General features: G+C 43.6%; 2 protein-coding genes and 3 long non-coding RNA genes across 5 annotated transcripts; 1 reads left to right on the plus strand and 4 right to left on the minus strand.

The window, feature by feature from the left end:
• Positions 1-1,426: 1,426 nt before the first annotated feature.
• Positions 1,427-6,979, minus strand: LOC123469918. The gene is made up of 4 exons (XM_045169257.1): positions 6,098-6,979; positions 5,184-6,006; positions 4,788-5,128; positions 1,427-4,741 (listed from the first exon to the last, which is right to left on the minus strand). The coding sequence occupies exons 1-4, from the start codon at positions 6,977-6,979 to the stop codon at positions 1,427-1,429; spliced, it is 5,361 nt and encodes a 1,786-aa protein (XP_045025192.1).
• Positions 6,980-11,559: 4,580 nt separating this feature from the next.
• On the minus strand, positions 11,560-13,238 carry LOC123469783 (ribosome biogenesis protein BRX1 homolog). The gene is given in 8 exon segments (XM_045169071.1): positions 11,560-11,677; positions 11,680-11,908; positions 11,984-12,078; positions 12,139-12,274; positions 12,338-12,462; positions 12,521-12,641; positions 12,704-12,859; positions 12,986-13,238. Coding segments are annotated over 8 exon segments (1,035 nt in total). The 5' UTR covers positions 13,094-13,238; the 3' UTR covers positions 11,560-11,612.
• A 1,753-nt stretch (positions 13,239-14,991) lies between these two features.
• LOC116932727 lies at positions 14,992-16,246 on the minus strand. The gene is made up of 2 exons (XR_004399671.2): positions 16,049-16,246; positions 14,992-15,991 (listed from the first exon to the last, which is right to left on the minus strand). It is a non-coding gene; the product is annotated as an uncharacterized LOC116932727 (long non-coding RNA).
• Positions 16,247-16,950: 704 nt separating this feature from the next.
• Positions 16,951-17,452, plus strand: LOC123469763. Its single transcript, XR_006643111.1, has 2 exons — positions 16,951-17,015; positions 17,196-17,452. It is a non-coding gene; the product is annotated as an uncharacterized LOC123469763 (long non-coding RNA).
• On the minus strand, positions 17,022-17,523 carry LOC123469764. The gene is made up of 2 exons (XR_006643112.1): positions 17,472-17,523; positions 17,022-17,406 (listed from the first exon to the last, which is right to left on the minus strand). It is a non-coding gene; the product is annotated as an uncharacterized LOC123469764 (long non-coding RNA).
• Positions 17,524-19,476: the final 1,953 nt, after the last annotated feature.

Genomic DNA, 19,476 nt, shown 5'->3' on the forward strand with positions numbered 1-19,476 from the left:
TCGGGGTGGAATTGAGGTGCCACTTTTTCAACCGTGGTGGTGCGGGGAAAAATTTGAGGTTTAACCGTTGCCCCGAAGCAATTAAAAAAAAGGCCGTTCTTTCGTTTTTAGAGTAAAAATCGGGGCAAGCGGGTAGAACGAGCTATTATCGTGGTTGTTATCGGATAGATCGGGTGAAACAGTCAATCGATAATGTTTTTTGCATTGATGAATCGATTGATTGCAATCCAATTGATTGCAAACCCAAATTGAATTCGGGGAGAAGAATTTTCCACCCTGAGCCACGCCTTGATGGTCCGAAATGAGAAACCCGATTTGCAAAAAAGCGCCCCGATTGGCTCGAGGCCGCTCCTTAAATGAAACAATTGAAAATCTTCTTGGCTGTTGGAAGGAGGTCCGTAGAATATAATTTTCGCACATCCATTGCACTTCCAAGGTGACTAGCCGACGGACATCCCTGGAACTACCCATTGAGTACATAGATATCTAACGGATGTTCGGCCATGATTCGGACATCCGACGGCAGAAATGTGCTATATGGGAGAATCGAGGGCATGGACTTGCTTCATGAGATGATCCGTCAGGACGATTTTTCGTTAAAATAGACCTCAAGGACGCCTATCTTACCGTTCCCATTCATCATGGGCATAGGAAATACTTTCAAATTAGGTGGGTGGATATTTTGTACCAGTTTCGTTGCCTGCCCTTCGGTCTGGCATCGGCACCTTGGATATTCACAAAGCTTTTGAAACCTGTCATTACTTTTTTGAGGAAGCAAGGTTTGCGTTCCATCATTTATCTTGACGACATTCTCATTTTGAATGCCAGTGAAAAGGGGGCGGGTCAAGAGTACCAGTTGGCAATATCGGTGTTAGAAATATGCGGATTTTTAATTAATTTGGAAAAGTCCGTAGGAGTTCCGAGCCAGGTTATGGAATACCTGGGATTGATAATCGATTCGAAATCCCTTTCTCTAGCTCTTCGGCGGGAAAAAATAGTCGAAATAAGGGACCTTTGTCTTGCTATGCTTAGACGTGAATCGGTGTCCCTTCGAGAGATTGCCAAGATCTTGGGGAATTTCGTTTGGGCTTGTTCGGGAGCTCAATTCAATAGAGGAAAACTTCGTAGACTCGAGGGGGGGGGTATCCCTTAAGGGTGTATTAAACCGATCTCGGGATACAGAGCAGGGTTGTAAGGCCTACTTGAGAATCACACCTTATGTGTGGGGAGTGTAGCTAAAGAGATCACACCTTGTGTGTGGAGAGACGCCAACAAAATCAGAGACCCGCATGCAATGCACGCGGGGTTAAGTAGGGACAAAACAAAGGCTTTGGGTAAGGGTAAACGCGGGACAAACAAACAAATGAAGCGTACTACGCACAACCCAAAGTCGGCCTCTAGCGGCCCTTATACAAAATAAAACAATTTAATTCTTCGCCGGAACATCCTCCCCCGAAGCGGGTATGTCTGGGACGACATCGCCTGCTGAGCTAACTTCTAATAGCGCGAGAGTGTCGATTCCACGACGGAAAAGTCCTCTTTCCAGCTGCACATCTACGACTCGAACTAGGCCGTCTGGCCCTGGGAATACCTTCGCAATCCGGCCGATATTCCATTGTCCGCGTCGTAGGCTCTTGTCGATCTCCAACACAACATCCCCGACTTTAAAGTTGGGCAGAGGGGATTTCCACTTCTTTCTTCCGGCAAGTGACTGGAGATAAACTTTCTTCCAAAGATCCCAGAATAGATTGGCCATTCTCTGGACGTACCTATAATGCTCACGGGGCAGTGCGTCGTCGAATGTCCCAGCTGGTGGGTCGGCCGAACTCGGACGATTTAGAAAATCGTTAGGAGTTAACGGACGGAAGTCATTCGGATCTGTACTGGCTGCAGTGAGGGGACGACCATTTAATAAACCGGCTACTTCATATAGGAGAGTGCGGAGTGTGTCTTCCGCTGGATGTCGTAGCTTCTTACTCTCCAAGTCAAGAGCGGTATAAAGCGCCTTTTTTGCCGATCTTACAAGCGACTCGTGCGCTCCACCAAAATGTGGTGTTCTGGGTGGCTGGAATCTCCAGTCAATCCCTTTCAAATTCAGGAACTCGGCTACTTTCTCATCGGCATACAGTTTTTCGGCTTCTTCTTTCAGCTCGTTTTCAGCACCGACAAAGTTTGTGCCGTTGTCGGAATGCATGACGCGAGGTTTGCCGTAAAGTCCGATAAAACGCCGAAGGCTAAGAAGGAAATCGTCTGATGAGAGTGAGTTCACGAGATCCACATAGACGGCACGGGTAACGAGACAGGTGTACAAAACGGCCCATCGCTTTGCTGTGCGATTTCGCGAAAGTCCTACTTCCAATGGCCCAAACAGATCACAGGCTGTTCGAGTGAATGGAGCTGAGCCAGATTCTAGACGCGAATCCGGTAGTTCAGCCATAAGTTGTTCGCCTGGCTTGGCACGTTCTCGTTTGCACTTTTCACACTCGTGTCTAATCCTTTTGACTAGTTCCCGGCCTCCTGGTATCCAGAAATGCTGCCTTATGTAGCTGATCTGGTAGTCTGTTCCAACGTGCTTAAGCAATACGTGGAACGCTCGAACGATAGTCTTCGTAAAACCATGCTGCGCAGGCAGCAATGGCGGGTGCAATTCTTCATAGGGCAACTTAGCTCGCCCGGCTCGTCCTCCTAGTCTCAAAAGTCCATCTTTTCCGAGAACGGGACAAAGAGAGAGTAAACTTGAGTTAGGCTGAAGCCATTTTCCTTTCTTCAAACGACGAATTTCTTCGCTATACACCTCCGATTGGCATCTTTTTACGAGATCGTAGAACACCTTTTCCAGTCTTACTAAGTCCGGAATGTCTTCTACACCGATCTTGACACTTTCCCAATCGAACGTTGAAGTAGTAACGGTGGCTTGATGTGATCGCACCGGCCGTATCTCTTCAACCACGGCAATCCATGGCAAATCTGCTGGCCATGTTTCTTCGTCGTCTTGTAGGAATTTCGGTCCGTCCCACCAGCGCGATGGAAGGGCTTCCTCTTCAATGGCTGAACGAGTTGCGATATCGGCTGTGTTCATCTTGCCCGGCACAAAACGCCATTCGTCTGGTTGAGTCAGTGTTTGGATTTCTCCAACCCGATGACTGACAAACATCTGATATTTGGACGCGGTTGCTCGAATCCAATTTCTTACGGTGCTGCTGTCGGTCCAGAAATACCGACGGTGCGGAATCCTTGTGAATGCTCCGATCACTGAGCGTGCGAGACGGGCTGCTTGCAGAGCAGCATTTAACTCCAACTTTGGCACGGAAATGCTTCTTTTCGGTGCCAATTTTGTTGACGCCCGCACGTGTCGTACTAGTACTCGACCATCAGAGTACACATTCCGAATGTAGATAACTGCAGCGTACGCTTCTTCCGATGCGTCTCCAAATGCGTGGAGTTCCGATCGGGTAATATTCTCTTCATCTGGGAATAAACAGCGTGGAATGTCGATGTCGTTGAGCTGCTGTAGGACGCTAAACCATTCTTCCCACCAATCACGGTCGTCGCTGCTGACGAGATCGTTCCACTGAAGCCCTTTTGTTCCGAGCTCCCTTAACTTGATCTTGGCTTTAACAATAAGGGGAGCTGCCATCCCTTGCGGATCGAACAAACTCGCAACCTTACTTGCAATTCCAACCCGTGTGTAGGTGATTTCTTCTAGCCCGCTCACTCTGAATTTAAGCGTATCCGAATTCGGGTTCCAGTAAACACCAAGGACTTTCTCAGAGTCGTCCTTGCTTAATGGAAGCTCGGCTGGGCCTTGACTAACACCTTTACTTGTAGGTGCTAAGATTTTCACGAAAGCTGCGGAATTGGAGATCCAGCTTTGAAGGTGCATGTCTCCTTTTGCTAGGGTTTCTTTAACGCCTACTGCTTCTTGAATACCTTCCTCCAGTGATTTGGCGGAGCTGAGGTAATCGTCAACGTACATCCTTGTGTTGATTGCCTCGATAACTTTCGGGTCATCGCTGAGATCAGCAGCAATTTTTCGCGTGGTACTGATCGCAATGAATGGCGAACAGGTAGCGCCGAATGGTAGCCGCTTCATCTCACACACGCACACTTTCTCCTCCCCGTTTCTTTTCCAAAGAAACCTAAAGTACCGTGCGTCTTCTGGTCTCAGCCGTATTCTACTAAACATGGCTTCTATGTCAGCTGCCCATGCGATTTCGCCTTCCCGAAATTTTAAGATGACAGATGGCAATGGGGTTTGTAGAGCCGGACCACTGAGAATACTATCGTTCAAGCACTTTCCCTTGAACGGTGCTGCAGCGTCAAACACAACGCGTAGCTTCGGACCTTTTCTCACTCCATGGTGAGCGAGATAATACTCCGGTGGGCCGTAGTCGGCGGGTGCCAACACAATTGCATAGCCCTTTTCGAAGTTCTTTTCCATGGCTTTTCTATACTCCTGCCCGAAATCGGGTTCTTCGTTGAACCGGTGCAGCAGGGTAGCCAATCTTCTTTCGGCCAAATGCCGATTGTTTGGCAGGTCTGGCTCCCCAACCTTCCAGGTGATGGGTGTTTCATAGCCGACGGCCAATTTTCGCGTTCCGCTTTCTAAAATATCGATAGCTTGTCTATCGTCTTCGGAAACGCCATCTGTCTTGTGCTCCGTCCCGAATTCTTCTGTGTCGCAAAAGCGTTTCATCTGCTGCGCTAGTGCGTCGCCTTCCTCTTCCATGCTGGGTGAAAACTGCGTGCGTTCTCGCCATAAGATTTCTGAATGTATTCCCAATTACTCCTCTTACGACCCATCCAAGGCGGGTACGAATAGCAGTAGGTTCGTCTTCTTGTCCGAAACGAGATTCCATGGCCGTTGTCAAATAGGCCTGATCTATTCCGAGAAGGATGTCTACTCTCCCGCCATTGCTTTCTAATGGCAGGTCTGCTAAATGTCTCCAACGCTTCTTTAAGGTGTTCCAATCTGTAAGTGGAACCGGACTGGCCACAGTAGGCATAGTCGAACCTTGAAGAGTGGCGAATTCGCCTGTGGGTAGCCGGACTCGGAGTTGAATACGACGCGAAGTATATTTTCTCAAAACTCCACCAGCGCCATCAACGGCGAGAGTCTGCGGAACACCTTTCAGTCCAAGTCGGCGAATAAATCCGCTCTCGGAAAAGCGTACTGTCGCTACCTTCATCCAGAAATACATTGGCTTTCACAAGGTTTCCCTCTGCATCCAGAACATCCAGTTGGATCATTCCTACAGCTGCTTTCTTCCCCTTTGCTAGGTTGGTGCGGGCTGTAGCGGGGCGAACCGATTCGTCCGCGTCATCCGGCTGGTAGTGAAGCAGTGCATGGTGTGTGCGATTACAGTTAGGGACCGAACACGATTTCTTCATTCTGCAATCTCTAGCAGAATGTCCAGATTTCAGGCAATTGAAACATAACCGACGTCGGCTACAAAACGACAGCTTATCTCTAGCCGTAAGACCCTTAAACGACGGGCAATCTTCCAACTTGTGGGAGCCTTCGCAATTGAAGCAATAGCTACTGTTGGGCTGACGATTGTCTCTTCCTCTTGTTTCACCCTGAACCTGGTTGGTGCGGGTATGCTGTCTGTCACGAGCTTTACCCGGCACTCCACTTGTTTGGTCTGCCGCAATGCTGTATGCGTTTTGATACGCGGCGGCCCGGTTGCAAAGCCAAGAACCAAACTGGTCGAGGCTTCGCCTTTCAAGTCCACTTCCTCTATCCGTATTCCAAGCTAAGCGATCAGCGAGCTGTAGCTTGAGACAGATTCTTTCAATGATGTCTGCGGCGGCGAATTCGCCTATTCTAGTGAGATCGAACAAGTGTGTGCGGACCTTTTCCGCATACCGCTTGAAGGAAGCAGGATCGTTCTTCTGGAACTCCAGTTTCTCTAACGCTTGAATATGCGCTGCTCGCATGACGTCACGTCTGCCAAAACTGTCCTTAAGCCTGACCAATGCTTGAATGTAAGCAGCTTCTCCCCCCTAGACCGTATACAACGTCTAGACAGTCACCTTGGAGATGTCTCCTCAAAATCGCAAATTTCTCGCCGGCGGCCTTGGATGTGTCATGTACCAACGCCCGGAACAAATCGATCCATGCGAACCAATCTAGAGCCTTTCCGCTGTAATCAGGTAACTCAGCTCGAATTGACGAATGAGGTCCTGCTTCTACTCGCGGAAGGGGTCGTAATCGACCGGCACGATACATATCAATCCAATCGTCTGGAGCTTCTTCCTGTAGGCTCGCTTCTCCTACTGCTCCCCATCTTCTGTTGTCTTGGCACCAGCGATTAACTGCGTCGAGTTCGACTACACCTGGCAATGACCGATATTCTAAGTCATTGTCTTCTAACCTTAGTGACTGTAGAGCCCTTTCTGCTTCCTGGAGGTCCTGTTGCGCTGCAAGGACTCTCTGTTGGGCTTCTGTGTGGGATTGTGGTCTGTCGGCTTCGGGATGCACTGCTGACGACTGCCGGCTACTGTATACAGAGGGTACAATGGCGGGATGGCCATTTCGAACTGATGGTGGATGTGCACGGGGGGTAAGGTAACGTTGAAGCTCTGCTGCCACGGCCTTAACCTGCTGAACATACCTAGTATGTGCCTCGTGCTGCCGATCGAATTCGTCTAGGCCAGCTTCTTCAAGCAGTCTGTTGTTGAGATCACTAGCGGTTCTCAACAATTCCTGCGCGTACTCTGCAAGGGCTTGAACACTGTCTCCTGGGTCACCTCTTCTAATGGCTGTGGTGATTTGGCTGCACGTGTTCGTAATCTGACGCCTTGTAGTAGTTCGCAGGCGTGTCCACTGCGCCATGGCTGCACTGGTGGAATCTATCGCGACTGCTTGGGCTGCTTCCTCTAACACTGGGGCTGCTACCGGGATAGAGGGACTTACTGATTGCGATCTCACTGTCGCTGCTATTCTTGCTGCTGTGTTGTTGGTTAGATCATCCATGGCTGCTGCTGTGTAGACCTTGTAGAAAACGGAACGATGTACCTTGGTGTACTTGGTTCGGTAGACTGGGTCACGTGGCACGATGCTGATGATCCGGTGACTAGCCTTATGTTAGTCGAGAACCCTCGGGTCTTCTAAGTTTCCGATAGAGTTGCAGGTACACAAGAACTTACAGGTGCACCAAAACTTCTCTATGGCTTACTGACTTCGTTCCTAGCTTGAAGCACCAATGGATTGAAGACAGTCGGTTGAATAGCTCCGGTTCGAAGGACCAAAATGTTCGGGAGCTCAATTCAATAGAGGAAAACTTCGTAGACTCGAGGGGGGGGGTATCCCTTAAGGGTGTATTAAACCGATCTCGGGATACAGAGCAGGGTTGTAAGGCCTACTTGAGAATCACACCTTATGTGTGGGGAGTGTAGCTAAAGAGATCACACCTTGTGTGTGGAGAGACGCCAACAAAATCAGAGACCCGCATGCAATGCACGCGGGGTTAAGTAGGGACAAAACAAAGGCTTTGGGTAAGGGTAAACGCGGGACAAACAAACAAATGAAGCGTACTACGCACAACCCAAAGTCGGCCTCTAGCGGCCCTTATACAAAATAAAACAATTTAATTCTTCGCCGGAACAGGGCTGTTAAAGCCATCCCTTTTGCCCAAGCGCACTACAGGGGTATTCAAATGCAGTACATTGAGGGTTGCAGAACATTTGGTAACTCACTACAATCGACAGTTAGCCTAGACAGTAAGTCGAAGCAGGACTTAGTTTGGTGGGCAACAAACGGCATCAGAAGTAACGGTAAACCGATGTCAGCAACAGAACCAGATCTCATAATTTATTCGGATGCGTCACTTTCCGGATGGGTTGCGGTCTTTAACGAGGTCTCCACAAGAGGCCCCTGGACTCTGGCCGACCAAAAAAGACATATAAACGAGCTTGAGCTTTTAGCAGCCCTTAACGGCTTGAAAGCTTTTACAAGTCGCCTGCGTAATTCGACCATCCGCCTAATGTTGGACAATTTCACGGCCGTCCACTACATAAATAAATCGGGGGGAACGAAATCTCCAGCCCTAAGTGCCATAACGGCAGAAATTGTCGCTTGGTGTGAAGAGCGCACATTTTCAATCCGCGCAGTACATCTACCGGGCATTCTCAATTTTCTTGCAGATCGCCAATCAAGGATGCAACACGAGACCAGCGATTGGAAACTCCAGGAGTCGACCTTTCAGCAGATCATGGCCCTCTGGGATCGAAAGATCGATCTATTTGCCGCGAACTGGAATCGACAACTGGATCTGTTTGTCAGTTGGAAACCTCAACCGGAAGCGACGGCCGTCGATGCCTTCACATTGAGCTGGAACGAGCTACAGGGCTACGCTTTCCCGCCCTTCAACTTAATATTCAAGTGCCTGTCCAAGATCAGGAAGGACAAGGCGGAACTAGTCCTGGTGGCACCGGTGTGGCAAGCACAACCGTGGTGGCCGACCATAATGGAATTGGCATGCCAACCTCCTCGAATCATTCGGTCGAGCAAAGAGCTGCTATGAGACCCACTGGGGAATCCTCATCCGCTTCTAGCCAGAGGATCGCTCCTCTTAGCCGCCTGGATGTTATCCGGAGTCGCTTCAAAGACGAAGGATTTTCGGACGAAGTGGTCCAGCTTCTTGTGGGAGCAAACCGTGAAGCCACATCAGCTGCTTACCAGAGCGCCTGGAACCGTTGGCTGGGTTGGTGCTCTCAACGGAATCAGGATCCCTTGTTTTCTTCTATAAGCGGCGTTTTAGAATTCCTTACAGACCTACATAAAGAAGGTAAGGCCTACAGGTCAATTAACGTTTTTCGATCCCTGCTATCAAGCACGCTCGATAGGATTGATGGTTTTGACGTCGGTAAGCATCCGTTAATAGTCAAGCTCATGAAAGGTATTTTTCATTTTAACCCGCCCCAACCCAAATATAACGGTTTTTGGGATGTCGGCGTAGTGTTGTCTTACCTAGAAAGCCTAGGTCCGAACGAATCTCTTGAATTAAAACTACTATCTAGCAAATTAGTAATGCTTCTTGCCCTTACTTCTTTATTTAGAGTTTCGGATATCGCGGCAATCAGTTTCAACTCATTCATTTTCTCGGGCCCCGAGGTGAAGTTCTCACTTGCCCGGATAAGAAAGTCGCTACGACATGGCGCCCTTAAAGTTTTTTCTTTAACCAAGCTTAATCCGGATTCTAATCTTTGTCCCGTGTTATGTTTGGAACGCTACATCCACGTTACTAAACCTTTTAGGAACGGATCAAGTCCTCACACGCTAGCTCTAAGTGTAGTATCGCCTCACGCACCTGTCGGCGCGTCTTCTATCGGTCGTTGGATCAAAGGTGTATTGTCGGACGCAGGCGTCGACACCACAATTTATTCAGCTCATTCTACTAGTGGAGCGTCAGCGTCAAAAGCCGTAAACATCGGGCTTTCGATCGAATCGATCCTTCGTACGGGATGCTGGGCACCAAAGTGTGTCTTTTCAAAGCACTACAGCCGTCCGATCAGTACTGAGACGTTCGGAAGTAGAATTATTTCCGAAACACAGCAATAGGCGTTGAAGTCACATAAGGTTAAGGTCGATCAATTTACATGCAATTGGAAAATTGCTCGAGGTCGCGTAGCGACTGAAGAGCAATTGAGATTGCTTGGAATAAAGAGAGACCTTAACCTTAGTTAAGGAACCCACCCGTCTCCTCCCACTCATTAATTTTGCGTTATTATTTGTTTTTTCAGGGGACGCAGCCATAACTCCTTTCGTGGAAATAGCTGATCGACGGCCAATTTTTACTCAAGAGTTTTTTCAAATATTATTTTGGCCAAAAAGGTCTGACGTGCCGAGGGGGCGTATGTGCCCAAGCGGTCTCGTTCTTTGTTTTGTTTTTGTTTTTTTGCGCGTAAGAGGCTGGGAATACAGATGTCAACGCATAAGGTTAAGGTCTCTCTTTATTCCAAGCAATCTCAATTGCTCTTCAGTCGTTACGCGACCTCGAGCAATTTTCCAATTGAGCTGCCTATCTCTTGCTGCAAATTGAGGCCAGGGACCTGAACCCTACCAGGAGTTGTCGTCATGTTTTGCCTGACAGCGTTCAGGCCTCTGAACGAGATGGAGTTGCTATAGGCATCCCTAAATTCCCCTAATGGCCTGACGGTGCAATAGCCCAGCAGTATGGCATTGGAGCATCGTCAGTCTAGCGGTACAAAGACATAACCCGTAAAAACAAAATTCACATTTAAATAACGTTTAGAAATAAACTTTAAAGAAAAACATAAAACAAACATCAACCAGCTGATAAACTGCTTGAAACAAAAGAAGGTGGCATCCCATGATCCCTTGTAAAATCAGGCATTGAAACGCCTCTTGTGGGTGTGTTGTTTCACTCTACGCAGAAAATGCATTTGTCGACAGATGGCAGTCCCACCGGGAGGAAAATCATTCATACGCCCCGACCATGCCCTGACCCAAAACCCTCGTTTTTTTGTATAGTACTCCCCGCAAGAGGGTGCCCCTTTTCTGAGAGGGAAAATAGCCATAGTGGAGGAACCGGGGGTCTATGACTCTGGTTAAGTTAGACGTAACATCACTAGTAAAAGCTAAAAGGTAGAGCAAGGGCCCGTGCCAATCGGGGCACTTTTTTTTATCCAATCAGGGTTCACATTTCTAATCGGGTCGGGGCTTTTGGCGCTTGGCGTGAAAAAAAATTCACCCCGAACCCAGGGGTACGTAATCGGGGATGCACCCCCGATTACAGTCAACCGATTTATCCAAAAACATTATCGATCGAATTTTTCGACCCGATTTCCCTGATTAAACCTCATTCTACCCGCCTACCCCAATTTATGCCCAAAACCGTAACAGTCGCCACCTTTTAAAATAGGGCCGAACCCTAGGTAGAGCATGTAAGAAAATAAACCCTCGGGTCTTCTAACCAGTGATCGAAGCGCTGTCTTTTAACAACCCTTTTCGTTGGCGCAATAACTAAAGCCAATCCTTATGTTTCGAGCGATTAATATCCTGGTTTAGTAACTAGAGTATCAAACAAAACTTTTACACCGTACAAGCCCCTAAGCTAACCTAGGTTGCTGAATCTTATCAGCTCTGTTCCCACGGAGACCCCGCATGGCAGGAAAAACTTGCGAAGTGAGAATATTCTCCCCTCGCACTGTCTGTCTCACTTTATGGGATGCTACTGTACTCACCCTTTGGACACGGAGCCGAACCCTTAACGGTAAACGTTTGTTGAAACAAGAAATCACGGCAACGCCTTGGTTCATCCAATGCTTTTGCATGAAAAACGACAGAAACTGAGTACGCAGGATACAAGCACGCCTAAACGCAACAGTACTGACGCGACGACCACCCGGTTGAAAGTAGAAGAGAATTTCTTCTTTCTATAATTAGAATAATTTGATTCAATTGGCCTAATTCATTAAACTGGATACTGAAAAATTTCACACTTTTCCTTACTGGAGAATATGAGAACATAATTTTTTCATGTTGTGACCAGTCTTAGATTCTTAACATTAACAATGTGCATGGGCAATTACTTGGTCTTCAAACAGTATGTATTTTGTAATACATTATAGATTTCGCACCAAAGCTACTCATCATCCGAATCGGCGAGTATTTCCTGGAACATATCTCTGCCACTTTTTTCCCAGTTGTTGTATTCTTATTCTTTCTTTTCTTCTCTTTCTTCTTTTTCTTCCCATCATCAATTCTTTGGTTGATTACCTCGTTAGCTATTTGTGTGGGATTTTTGTCCTCAAAAACTTCTTCATCAAGCGCGTCGATATCGTACAAGTCTCCTGTAGGTTGCCTGGCTGCCAGTGACAACTTCTGTTCGATTTTTTGGCGGTATTTTAACCCTGTTTGTAAATTCAACATTCGACGGTACTGAAATAAAAAAATATCGTACAGGTTTAATAATAATGAAAATCCACGATGGAAGAAATTATAAAATTATATTACCGCATTCGGCGTAACGTAATTTGGATTTTCCCAAATAGTTTCTCCACCAAAACTTCCATCAAAAACTTTTATGGGGTTCAAAACAAATCGCGGTCCTGTATACAATAGAGAAATTTATATTAGAATCTATAGATATTTTTAAAAAGTCTAAAGACCTATTTCGGCAAGCTGTCCATCTTCTTCGAGGATTTGAAAATTTCGGAACCAGATACGATTTTCAATTATGGTAAAAGTGAAGACATGGTCAAAGAAAGGTTGACTTTTGGGGTGATTTTTAGGAGTAGAAAAGATCTACAAATAAAATAAAAAATAAGAAAATGCTATGCTATTTGGAATCTAATACAAAAATATTGCCTGTGTCATTAGCTCCTTTAGTAAAGACCAGTATGGTTGTGTGTCAAAACTGGAGTCAAATGACAGCAGTGGCCTTGTACCCTTTAAGCAATTTCCTGTCATCTTAAGTTCTTTCATTGTGTGAACTAGAATGACAAATTTTATTGCAGCTCATATTTTTTTAAACAATAATAGTTTTTTTACCATTTTCTATGTAAAATTTAGCACTTGGGCCTTTAGGAACATTCGCAAGCCATAAAAATAAATCCTGTTTCTTTCTTCCTTCAAAAAATATGCACTTACTGCAATTCTTCATTTCACAGATCTATGAATAATTTAAATGCAATTTTCTGAACAAATTTAATAAAGTAGAAAGGTTAGATGTACTTCATTGATAACAAATAAGGGATCCTTCCTTTCAAATTTACTCTCTGTTTTAGAGTGTGGCATCATATCTCGTAGATCCACCATTAAGTGGCGATCTCTCTGTGTTATTCCCCGTGCAGCAAAGACAAGGACTCTTTGTTTGTTTATCCATTTAGCCTATATAAAACACAGCTGATTAGAATTGGAAAGAAGCTCTTATGGGGAAGATTTGTTTCAACTACTTAATGTGAAGAGTGAGTGAAAATTACTACAACTCAAGCAATTGTTGTTAAAAGCTATTACCTTTTTCGTCAAGGGCTCGTCCGAAGCTCGTACCAAGGGTAAAATATTTTCTTCTTGTTTTGGCTTCTCTACTTCGAGAGAAATCGTACTTCTCTTTCTTTTTACCATTTTTAAGTTTCCAGAGCTTCAATTGCAGGTACAAATTTAGTGACAGACGGAAAAGATACGCGGACCACGTGTAAAGTCAGACGACACAGTCGCCTTCTCTTTAAGATGCGTTCTTTGAAAACCTAGCAGTTAGCACCGTCACCACCAGAGTAATAGAATACTGGTGTAGCCACGGCTATGTTAACTCCCCCTCTCGGATTTTTTCCCAAAAGTTGTTGCCAATTTCGCGTATCGATTGTGAGAAAATGAGGCAAGATATCGATTTAAGTGTCCCATAACCGTAACTGCCACCTATGAATTGAGCTTTAAGGGTTGTTATTGTTATAACAACCCATATGTTTATATTCACAATAATTAATTAAGCCACTTTTTGTTTACTTTCTGAAGTACAGACGACGAAAATGAGCGAAAACAGCGAAAACGTAATACATCACAAGTTCACAACACAGCCGCTGTGGCGCTTTCGTTATGGGACAGAAAGACTTTCAGGCCAAAAAGGCAATGGGAGGGCCCGCCATAGGCGTGGCTACACCAGTATTCTATTACTCTGGTCACCACTGTCAAGGCCTACTTAATGCTTAAGGCCCGTAAACTCGTAAACCTCCTACGGCGGTGACGCGTTACCTGGCAACAACCAATCAGAGGAAAAACAAGGGTTACGACGACACCATCTGGCGCTCGCTACTGCTACTGCTTCGAAAACCTAAATACAAGATTAAGCAAAAACAGGGTTTCCTTGTATTTTTTAATTAAGAGTATCTTAGAATCCTTAACTTTTAGTTAAAGAATTCCAGTAAGTGTAGAAAATCACCTCTTTGAAAAAGATTTGTGTCCACTAAGTAATATATTCATCATTACATTTCACCATATTTCAAACACATTTGCATCGGTATTGGGATCAGTGGCTCCTATCTTTTGTAAAAGATAAGTTAAGATAAGTTAAGATAAGATATTTTTGGTATCTTTTTGGTATCTTTTATCTTGTGTCAAATTCAGTTAAAATTAAGTATCTTTAACTTTAGGGTATGAAAATCAATGGTAACTTTTGCCCTAAAAGATAAGATACTTAAGATCCCATCTAGCGGTAGAAAAATGAATTGCTTTGAGGGATGAAATTAGAAAATTTTAAGGCCAAGGCTGTCACTATCAGCACAGACCAAGAATAGAAAGACTGTGATCGGCCTATACCTGCTGAGAGGATGCTCAAAAATCATGCTCGTGCCTGCCGGAAGTTGGCGCTGCCTCTGCAAGCCGTACTTTTTTGCGGATTTTTCCGTTTCCCTACTGATTAGATGCTTCACACACCCGGGATTTGTGAATAAACTAAGATAGATAATTTTTTTATTTTTATTTCTTAATTATAAGCAAAAATTCTTTATATCCCCTTATTCATTTGAACTGTATTGGCCCAACCTTATATACGCATAAAAATTTCGTTATAAAAATCTAATTTTCTCCTTGTTTTCTTGATATTTTTTTCTATCGTGAAACGCTGTACCTTGAGTCAATACGGAGAGAAGAACCCAGTATGGCTCAGCTTTCCGTATTGACGTAGGGTACAGCGTTTCACGATTGAAATAAACAAACAAGAAAATGAGGGAAAATTCAGAAATTTTTATGCGTATATAAGGCTGGGCCAATACAGTTCAAATGAATAAGGGGATATAAAGAATTTTTGCTTATAATTAAGAAATAAAAATAAAAAAATTATCTATCTTTTTTTAGTTTTTCCCCGTGTGAAGCATCTAATCAGTAGGAGGGAACGGAAAAATCCGCAAAAAAGTACGGCTTGCAGAGGCAGCGCCAACTTGCGGCAGGCACGAGCATGGTTTATGGGGACGTATAGGCCGATCACAGTCTTTCTATTCTTGGTCTGTGCTATCAGACAGACTTCAGAGTCTATATTTTCTATGTTTATTAATTCCACAGGTTCAATTTTTGATCCACGATTTAAGTGTGCTTGGATAAAACAAGCTGGATTGAATGAAAAGGCAGTGTTAAATGAAGTTTCTTCTGAAATTAAAATAAGATGCGATCTGTTGCGTTCTAGTGAGTTTTAATTGTAAAAGTTAAATTAGAGGAATGCCTTTCATGAGTAACTGTTATCATAGGACAAGCAGCCAGCGTTTCTACGCCGAATCAACAGGATGAAGCTAGGGATGAAGTTCAGCAAGACGCAGTAAAACCTTCATCAACTCGCAAGAGAAGGTTAAGCCAGAGTTTATATTCAACAGTCATTGAGCCACCAAAATCTCGTTCCCTGAGTGGCCCGGCCAAAGTATTGGAGGAGTTTGGGATTTATTTAAAAGAACCCATCGTAGCTATGGAAGTTCTAGTGAATCCAGTGGATCCCGACAGTGACCTTTGCGTCACTAAGCCCCTCGAGTATTGGAAATCTAATCAGTGTCGTTTTCCAATACTAAGCGAAATCGGAAGAGATGCTGTTAGCGTTGCAGCATCATCAGGATCTGTTGAACGGGCTTTTAGTGTGGCTTCGGATATTTTATCAGCAAAACGCGCCGCCAAAATGAGTATTATTTGTAAGTTTTAATGCCTTGAACTCAAAAAACAGCCCATCTCCAAAAATTATCTCATAAGACTTGCAGCTCTTATAATTATTCATATCGTTAGCTGTATAAAACTGTTTTCTGTAGACTAGATAGTTCCAAACATCTCCAAATTCAACTGATAGTAATATTGTTTTCAGCTCTTGTGTACTGGAAGTCCAATACTCATTTTCTATGACGTAAGGACAGTCACACTGTACTTCATTAAGCTTAGCAACATATCTTTCTTTAGCATCGTTTGGCAAAGTTAAAGAATAATCAGATAAGTCAAATAATTCAATAACTGAATCATGTAAAAGATCTTCTGCATCCTCAGAAGACATTTACATTCCTAATTATACCAAGAAATTTAAGTTTTATAAGAAAATTACACATTTTTTAAAGTTACCATTTGCTGTTGACTGTTTGTTATTGTTTCAAATGTTGATAGCCCTTCACTGTAACGACAATTTCAAGTACTAGTTGTAGCGAATTCTTGAAAATTTGGCACTTGAAATGTTGGCAATATCCTGACGTACAACGTACCACAATAATTTTGCTCCTGGTAGCAAAATTAATGGGAGAAATCAGTCCTCAAAGTCGTTAGCCTATGTTAAATCCACCTAAACAAGGCTGAGTAAGACTACAAATGGCGGCTTGCAGGGTTGCCGGACTACATGAATACTGCTTTTCGCAACGTGAAAATGGTCTATTAACATTATTTTTTTATTTATATTATTCAAGTAGTTTATTTAAGTAAATTTTAAAGGTATAGTTAAATACAGAAAAGTGTATTTTATTCTCGTAAAAAATTATTGGGGGGTGCTATTTCAATAGAGGCAATTCACATCGCGGTTTCGCGTGTCAATTGTTTCGATGTCCGCCATTTTCTCTGGTTGTTTATGTCATGTTTTGCCTTGTTTGTATTGGCTGAAAGTGTTATTTCCCAATACAAAGTGGATTTTATGAATCAGTGTTTAATTTTTTTTAATTTTTTTTTGTGTCAGTTAATTGCTACGTATCTTGGTTAGTATGTGTAGCAATTTCTGTTTCCAGATCACATTTCTTGTATTTTTAAAAAAATCTTTTCTGTAGGGCTGTCATGGGTTTTCAATATTGTTGTGCCCCGGGTTGCAAAAACAAATAACATTAGAGTTTGTAATGCACATTTTGTTCTAGGTAAGTCTCAACAAATTTATTAATAGTGAATGTGTCTATCTAATTCTTCTATTTGAAATCACACAGGAAAACCTTTTTAGTACACTGGAGAAACACACCCAGACTGGGCCCCATCCCTGAATCTTGACAAAGTGTATGTTAACGCTAAGTCAGCCATGGATAGAGAGTCAAGAAGAGTAATTTTAAATGTTCAAGAGGTAATACAAATTATGAAGTATAATTTATTTATACGTTATGACATCAAAAAGTTATATGTTATAGTAATGTTACAAATAAACAAATGAAGAGTAATAACCTTCGCTTTCATCAACAAATTTTTGTTTAAAAGACTAATAGCACAAAATGATCCAATTCCCCCATCAATAAATCTCTTGTAGGTCTCAAGGCCCTTGTAAGCCTTTAAATCTTCATGCGTGTATGGAGACTTGGAACATAGCAGGTAATTTACCAAATCAAGATTGGTTACCAGTGGCATTTTTCCTGCGATGCTAAGTCCATTGCACCAATACTCTTCGTGAATTGTATAGGGGCAATCACAACCTACTATTAATAGTTTTGCTGCATACTTACGTTTATCTTCTGACAGCCCTACAGAAAAGATTTTTTTAAAAATACAAGAAATGTGATCTGGAAACAGAAATTGTTATACATACTAACTAAGATACGTAGCAATTAACTGACACAAAAAAAAATTGAAAAAAATTTAACACTGATTCACAAAATCCACTTTGTATTGGGAAATAACACTTTCAGCCAATACAGACAACGCAAAACATGACATAAACAACCAGAGAAAATGGCGGACATCGAAACAATTGACACGCGAAACCGCGATGTGAATTGCCTCTATATAGTGATCTAAATTGGAAATTGTCCTGCGGCCCACAAGAACAAAATGTGACCCTAGTCACGTGATTTTCGTTGGCCTATCAGAAGGCAAGTTCACTGATAAGACCACCCTTTATGGCTGAAACGGTGCTATCGGTGCAGCACCGGTTCTAGCACCGTACCGCAGTGAAAAAAAATCCCCGCACTGAACGTCCCCGATTCATTTTTATCGGTGAGGGTTTGCGGTGTCCCCGATTAGAATGTGATCGTGGCCGAGCCCTAGCGTAGACCGACCGCAAGGGCTGGGGCTCGGCCCCGATTGGCCACAATCGGGTAAACCGATCTGATATGCTGATCTACCCGAAAATTGGACAATCGGGTGCGATCGATTTCGGTCCTGTAGAAACACATCGGTGCGGTTCGGATCTTCCGTGTGAACTGTTAGATCTGCCGCCATTTTTAAGATGGCAGCTTAAAAACTACTAATGAAATTAACTACTAATTGTAATGAATTTAGCACTTTCGTACCTCTGTAAAGTTAGGAAACATTTCACATTCGAGTTTAATACTCTTCCCCTATTTTTTTCTATTAGTTAAAATATGTTTAGGGTTGTCAACGTTGACACTATTGACTGTCAATTCTAGTACCGTAGCCAGAGTCATGGATTACATGAGGCGCATTTTTGCGCAATAATTCATTTCAGCTGTTTTTCAGCTGAAGTGAATAAAATTCACGCAAAAATGGATTTTGCTGAATTAAATTTAGATGAAACACAATTCATTTCAAATTCACCTGAAATTTATTTGTTTATTTCGTCTGCTTTTTGTACAACGTTGCAACAAATGGAAGAGGAGGAGCCAAAACCTAGAAGGGTGTATAGTGAATTGAGGAGCTGAATGGAGGTCCGGACCTCTATTCAGCTGAAGTGAAAAAAAAAAACAGGTGGGAGAGATGAATTTGAAAATTCAGCTGAAATGAATTTAAAATACAAATTCACGCAAAAATGGACTTTTTTAAAATACTAAAATTCACTTTAGCTGAATTTTTTGCGCAAAAATGGGCCTATGGTCTGACTACTCCTGGTTTCCGGCGTCACTTTTCGCGAACCAGATTTTTTATCTCGCTCCCTCCGAAACTGCTGCACAAGGCGGAGGTGAATGCACTAACAAGAGAGATAGAGTTTTCAAATACTAGCACCAAGCGGAGGTCTAGAGAGATAGCGTTGAAGTGCATGAGATCTCCGCATAGTGCAGCACTTTCGGAGGGAGCGAATCCGAAAAAGCCTTAAAAATTGGTTCACGAAAAGTGACGTGGAGCGTGGCTTATTTACTGGCGTTTACCATGGAGTAGTCAGACCATGCAATCTATGACTCTGCCGAAGCTCTATTTTCTACATCCTTCATTCTAAAAGCAAATAATAAAAATTAAAATAAATAAAAATTAAAACAATTGTCAGTTTTATTAAAAGATAAACTTGGATTTTTGCATTACCATTTTATTCTTATTTTTCAAAGGTTAAAAATTCAAAAGTGCCAAACCAGATTTGAACAATGGTAGAAGTCGGAGGAAGAAATCCGGTTCTAAAAACCGGTTACACTGCCTTTTTACCCCATTTACCCGGATTTCTTCCACGGCTTCAACCGAAAAATCTGACTATAGAGCAAGAGCGAAGCGCGTACCCCCTACTGTTTTACGAACGCACCTTACTATTTTAAGAGAGAAATTGCGGCTGGCAGCCATGTTTGTATCTCGAATCAAACATCCCTTCCAGCCGCAAAAGCTATCTTGAAACAACAAGGTGCGCTCGTAAAACAATGGGGGTACGCGCT

This window comes from Daphnia magna, linkage group LG2 (genome assembly GCF_020631705.1).
Source record: "Daphnia magna isolate NIES linkage group LG2, ASM2063170v1.1, whole genome shotgun sequence".
Lineage (NCBI taxonomy): Eukaryota > Metazoa > Arthropoda > Branchiopoda > Diplostraca > Daphniidae > Daphnia > Daphnia magna.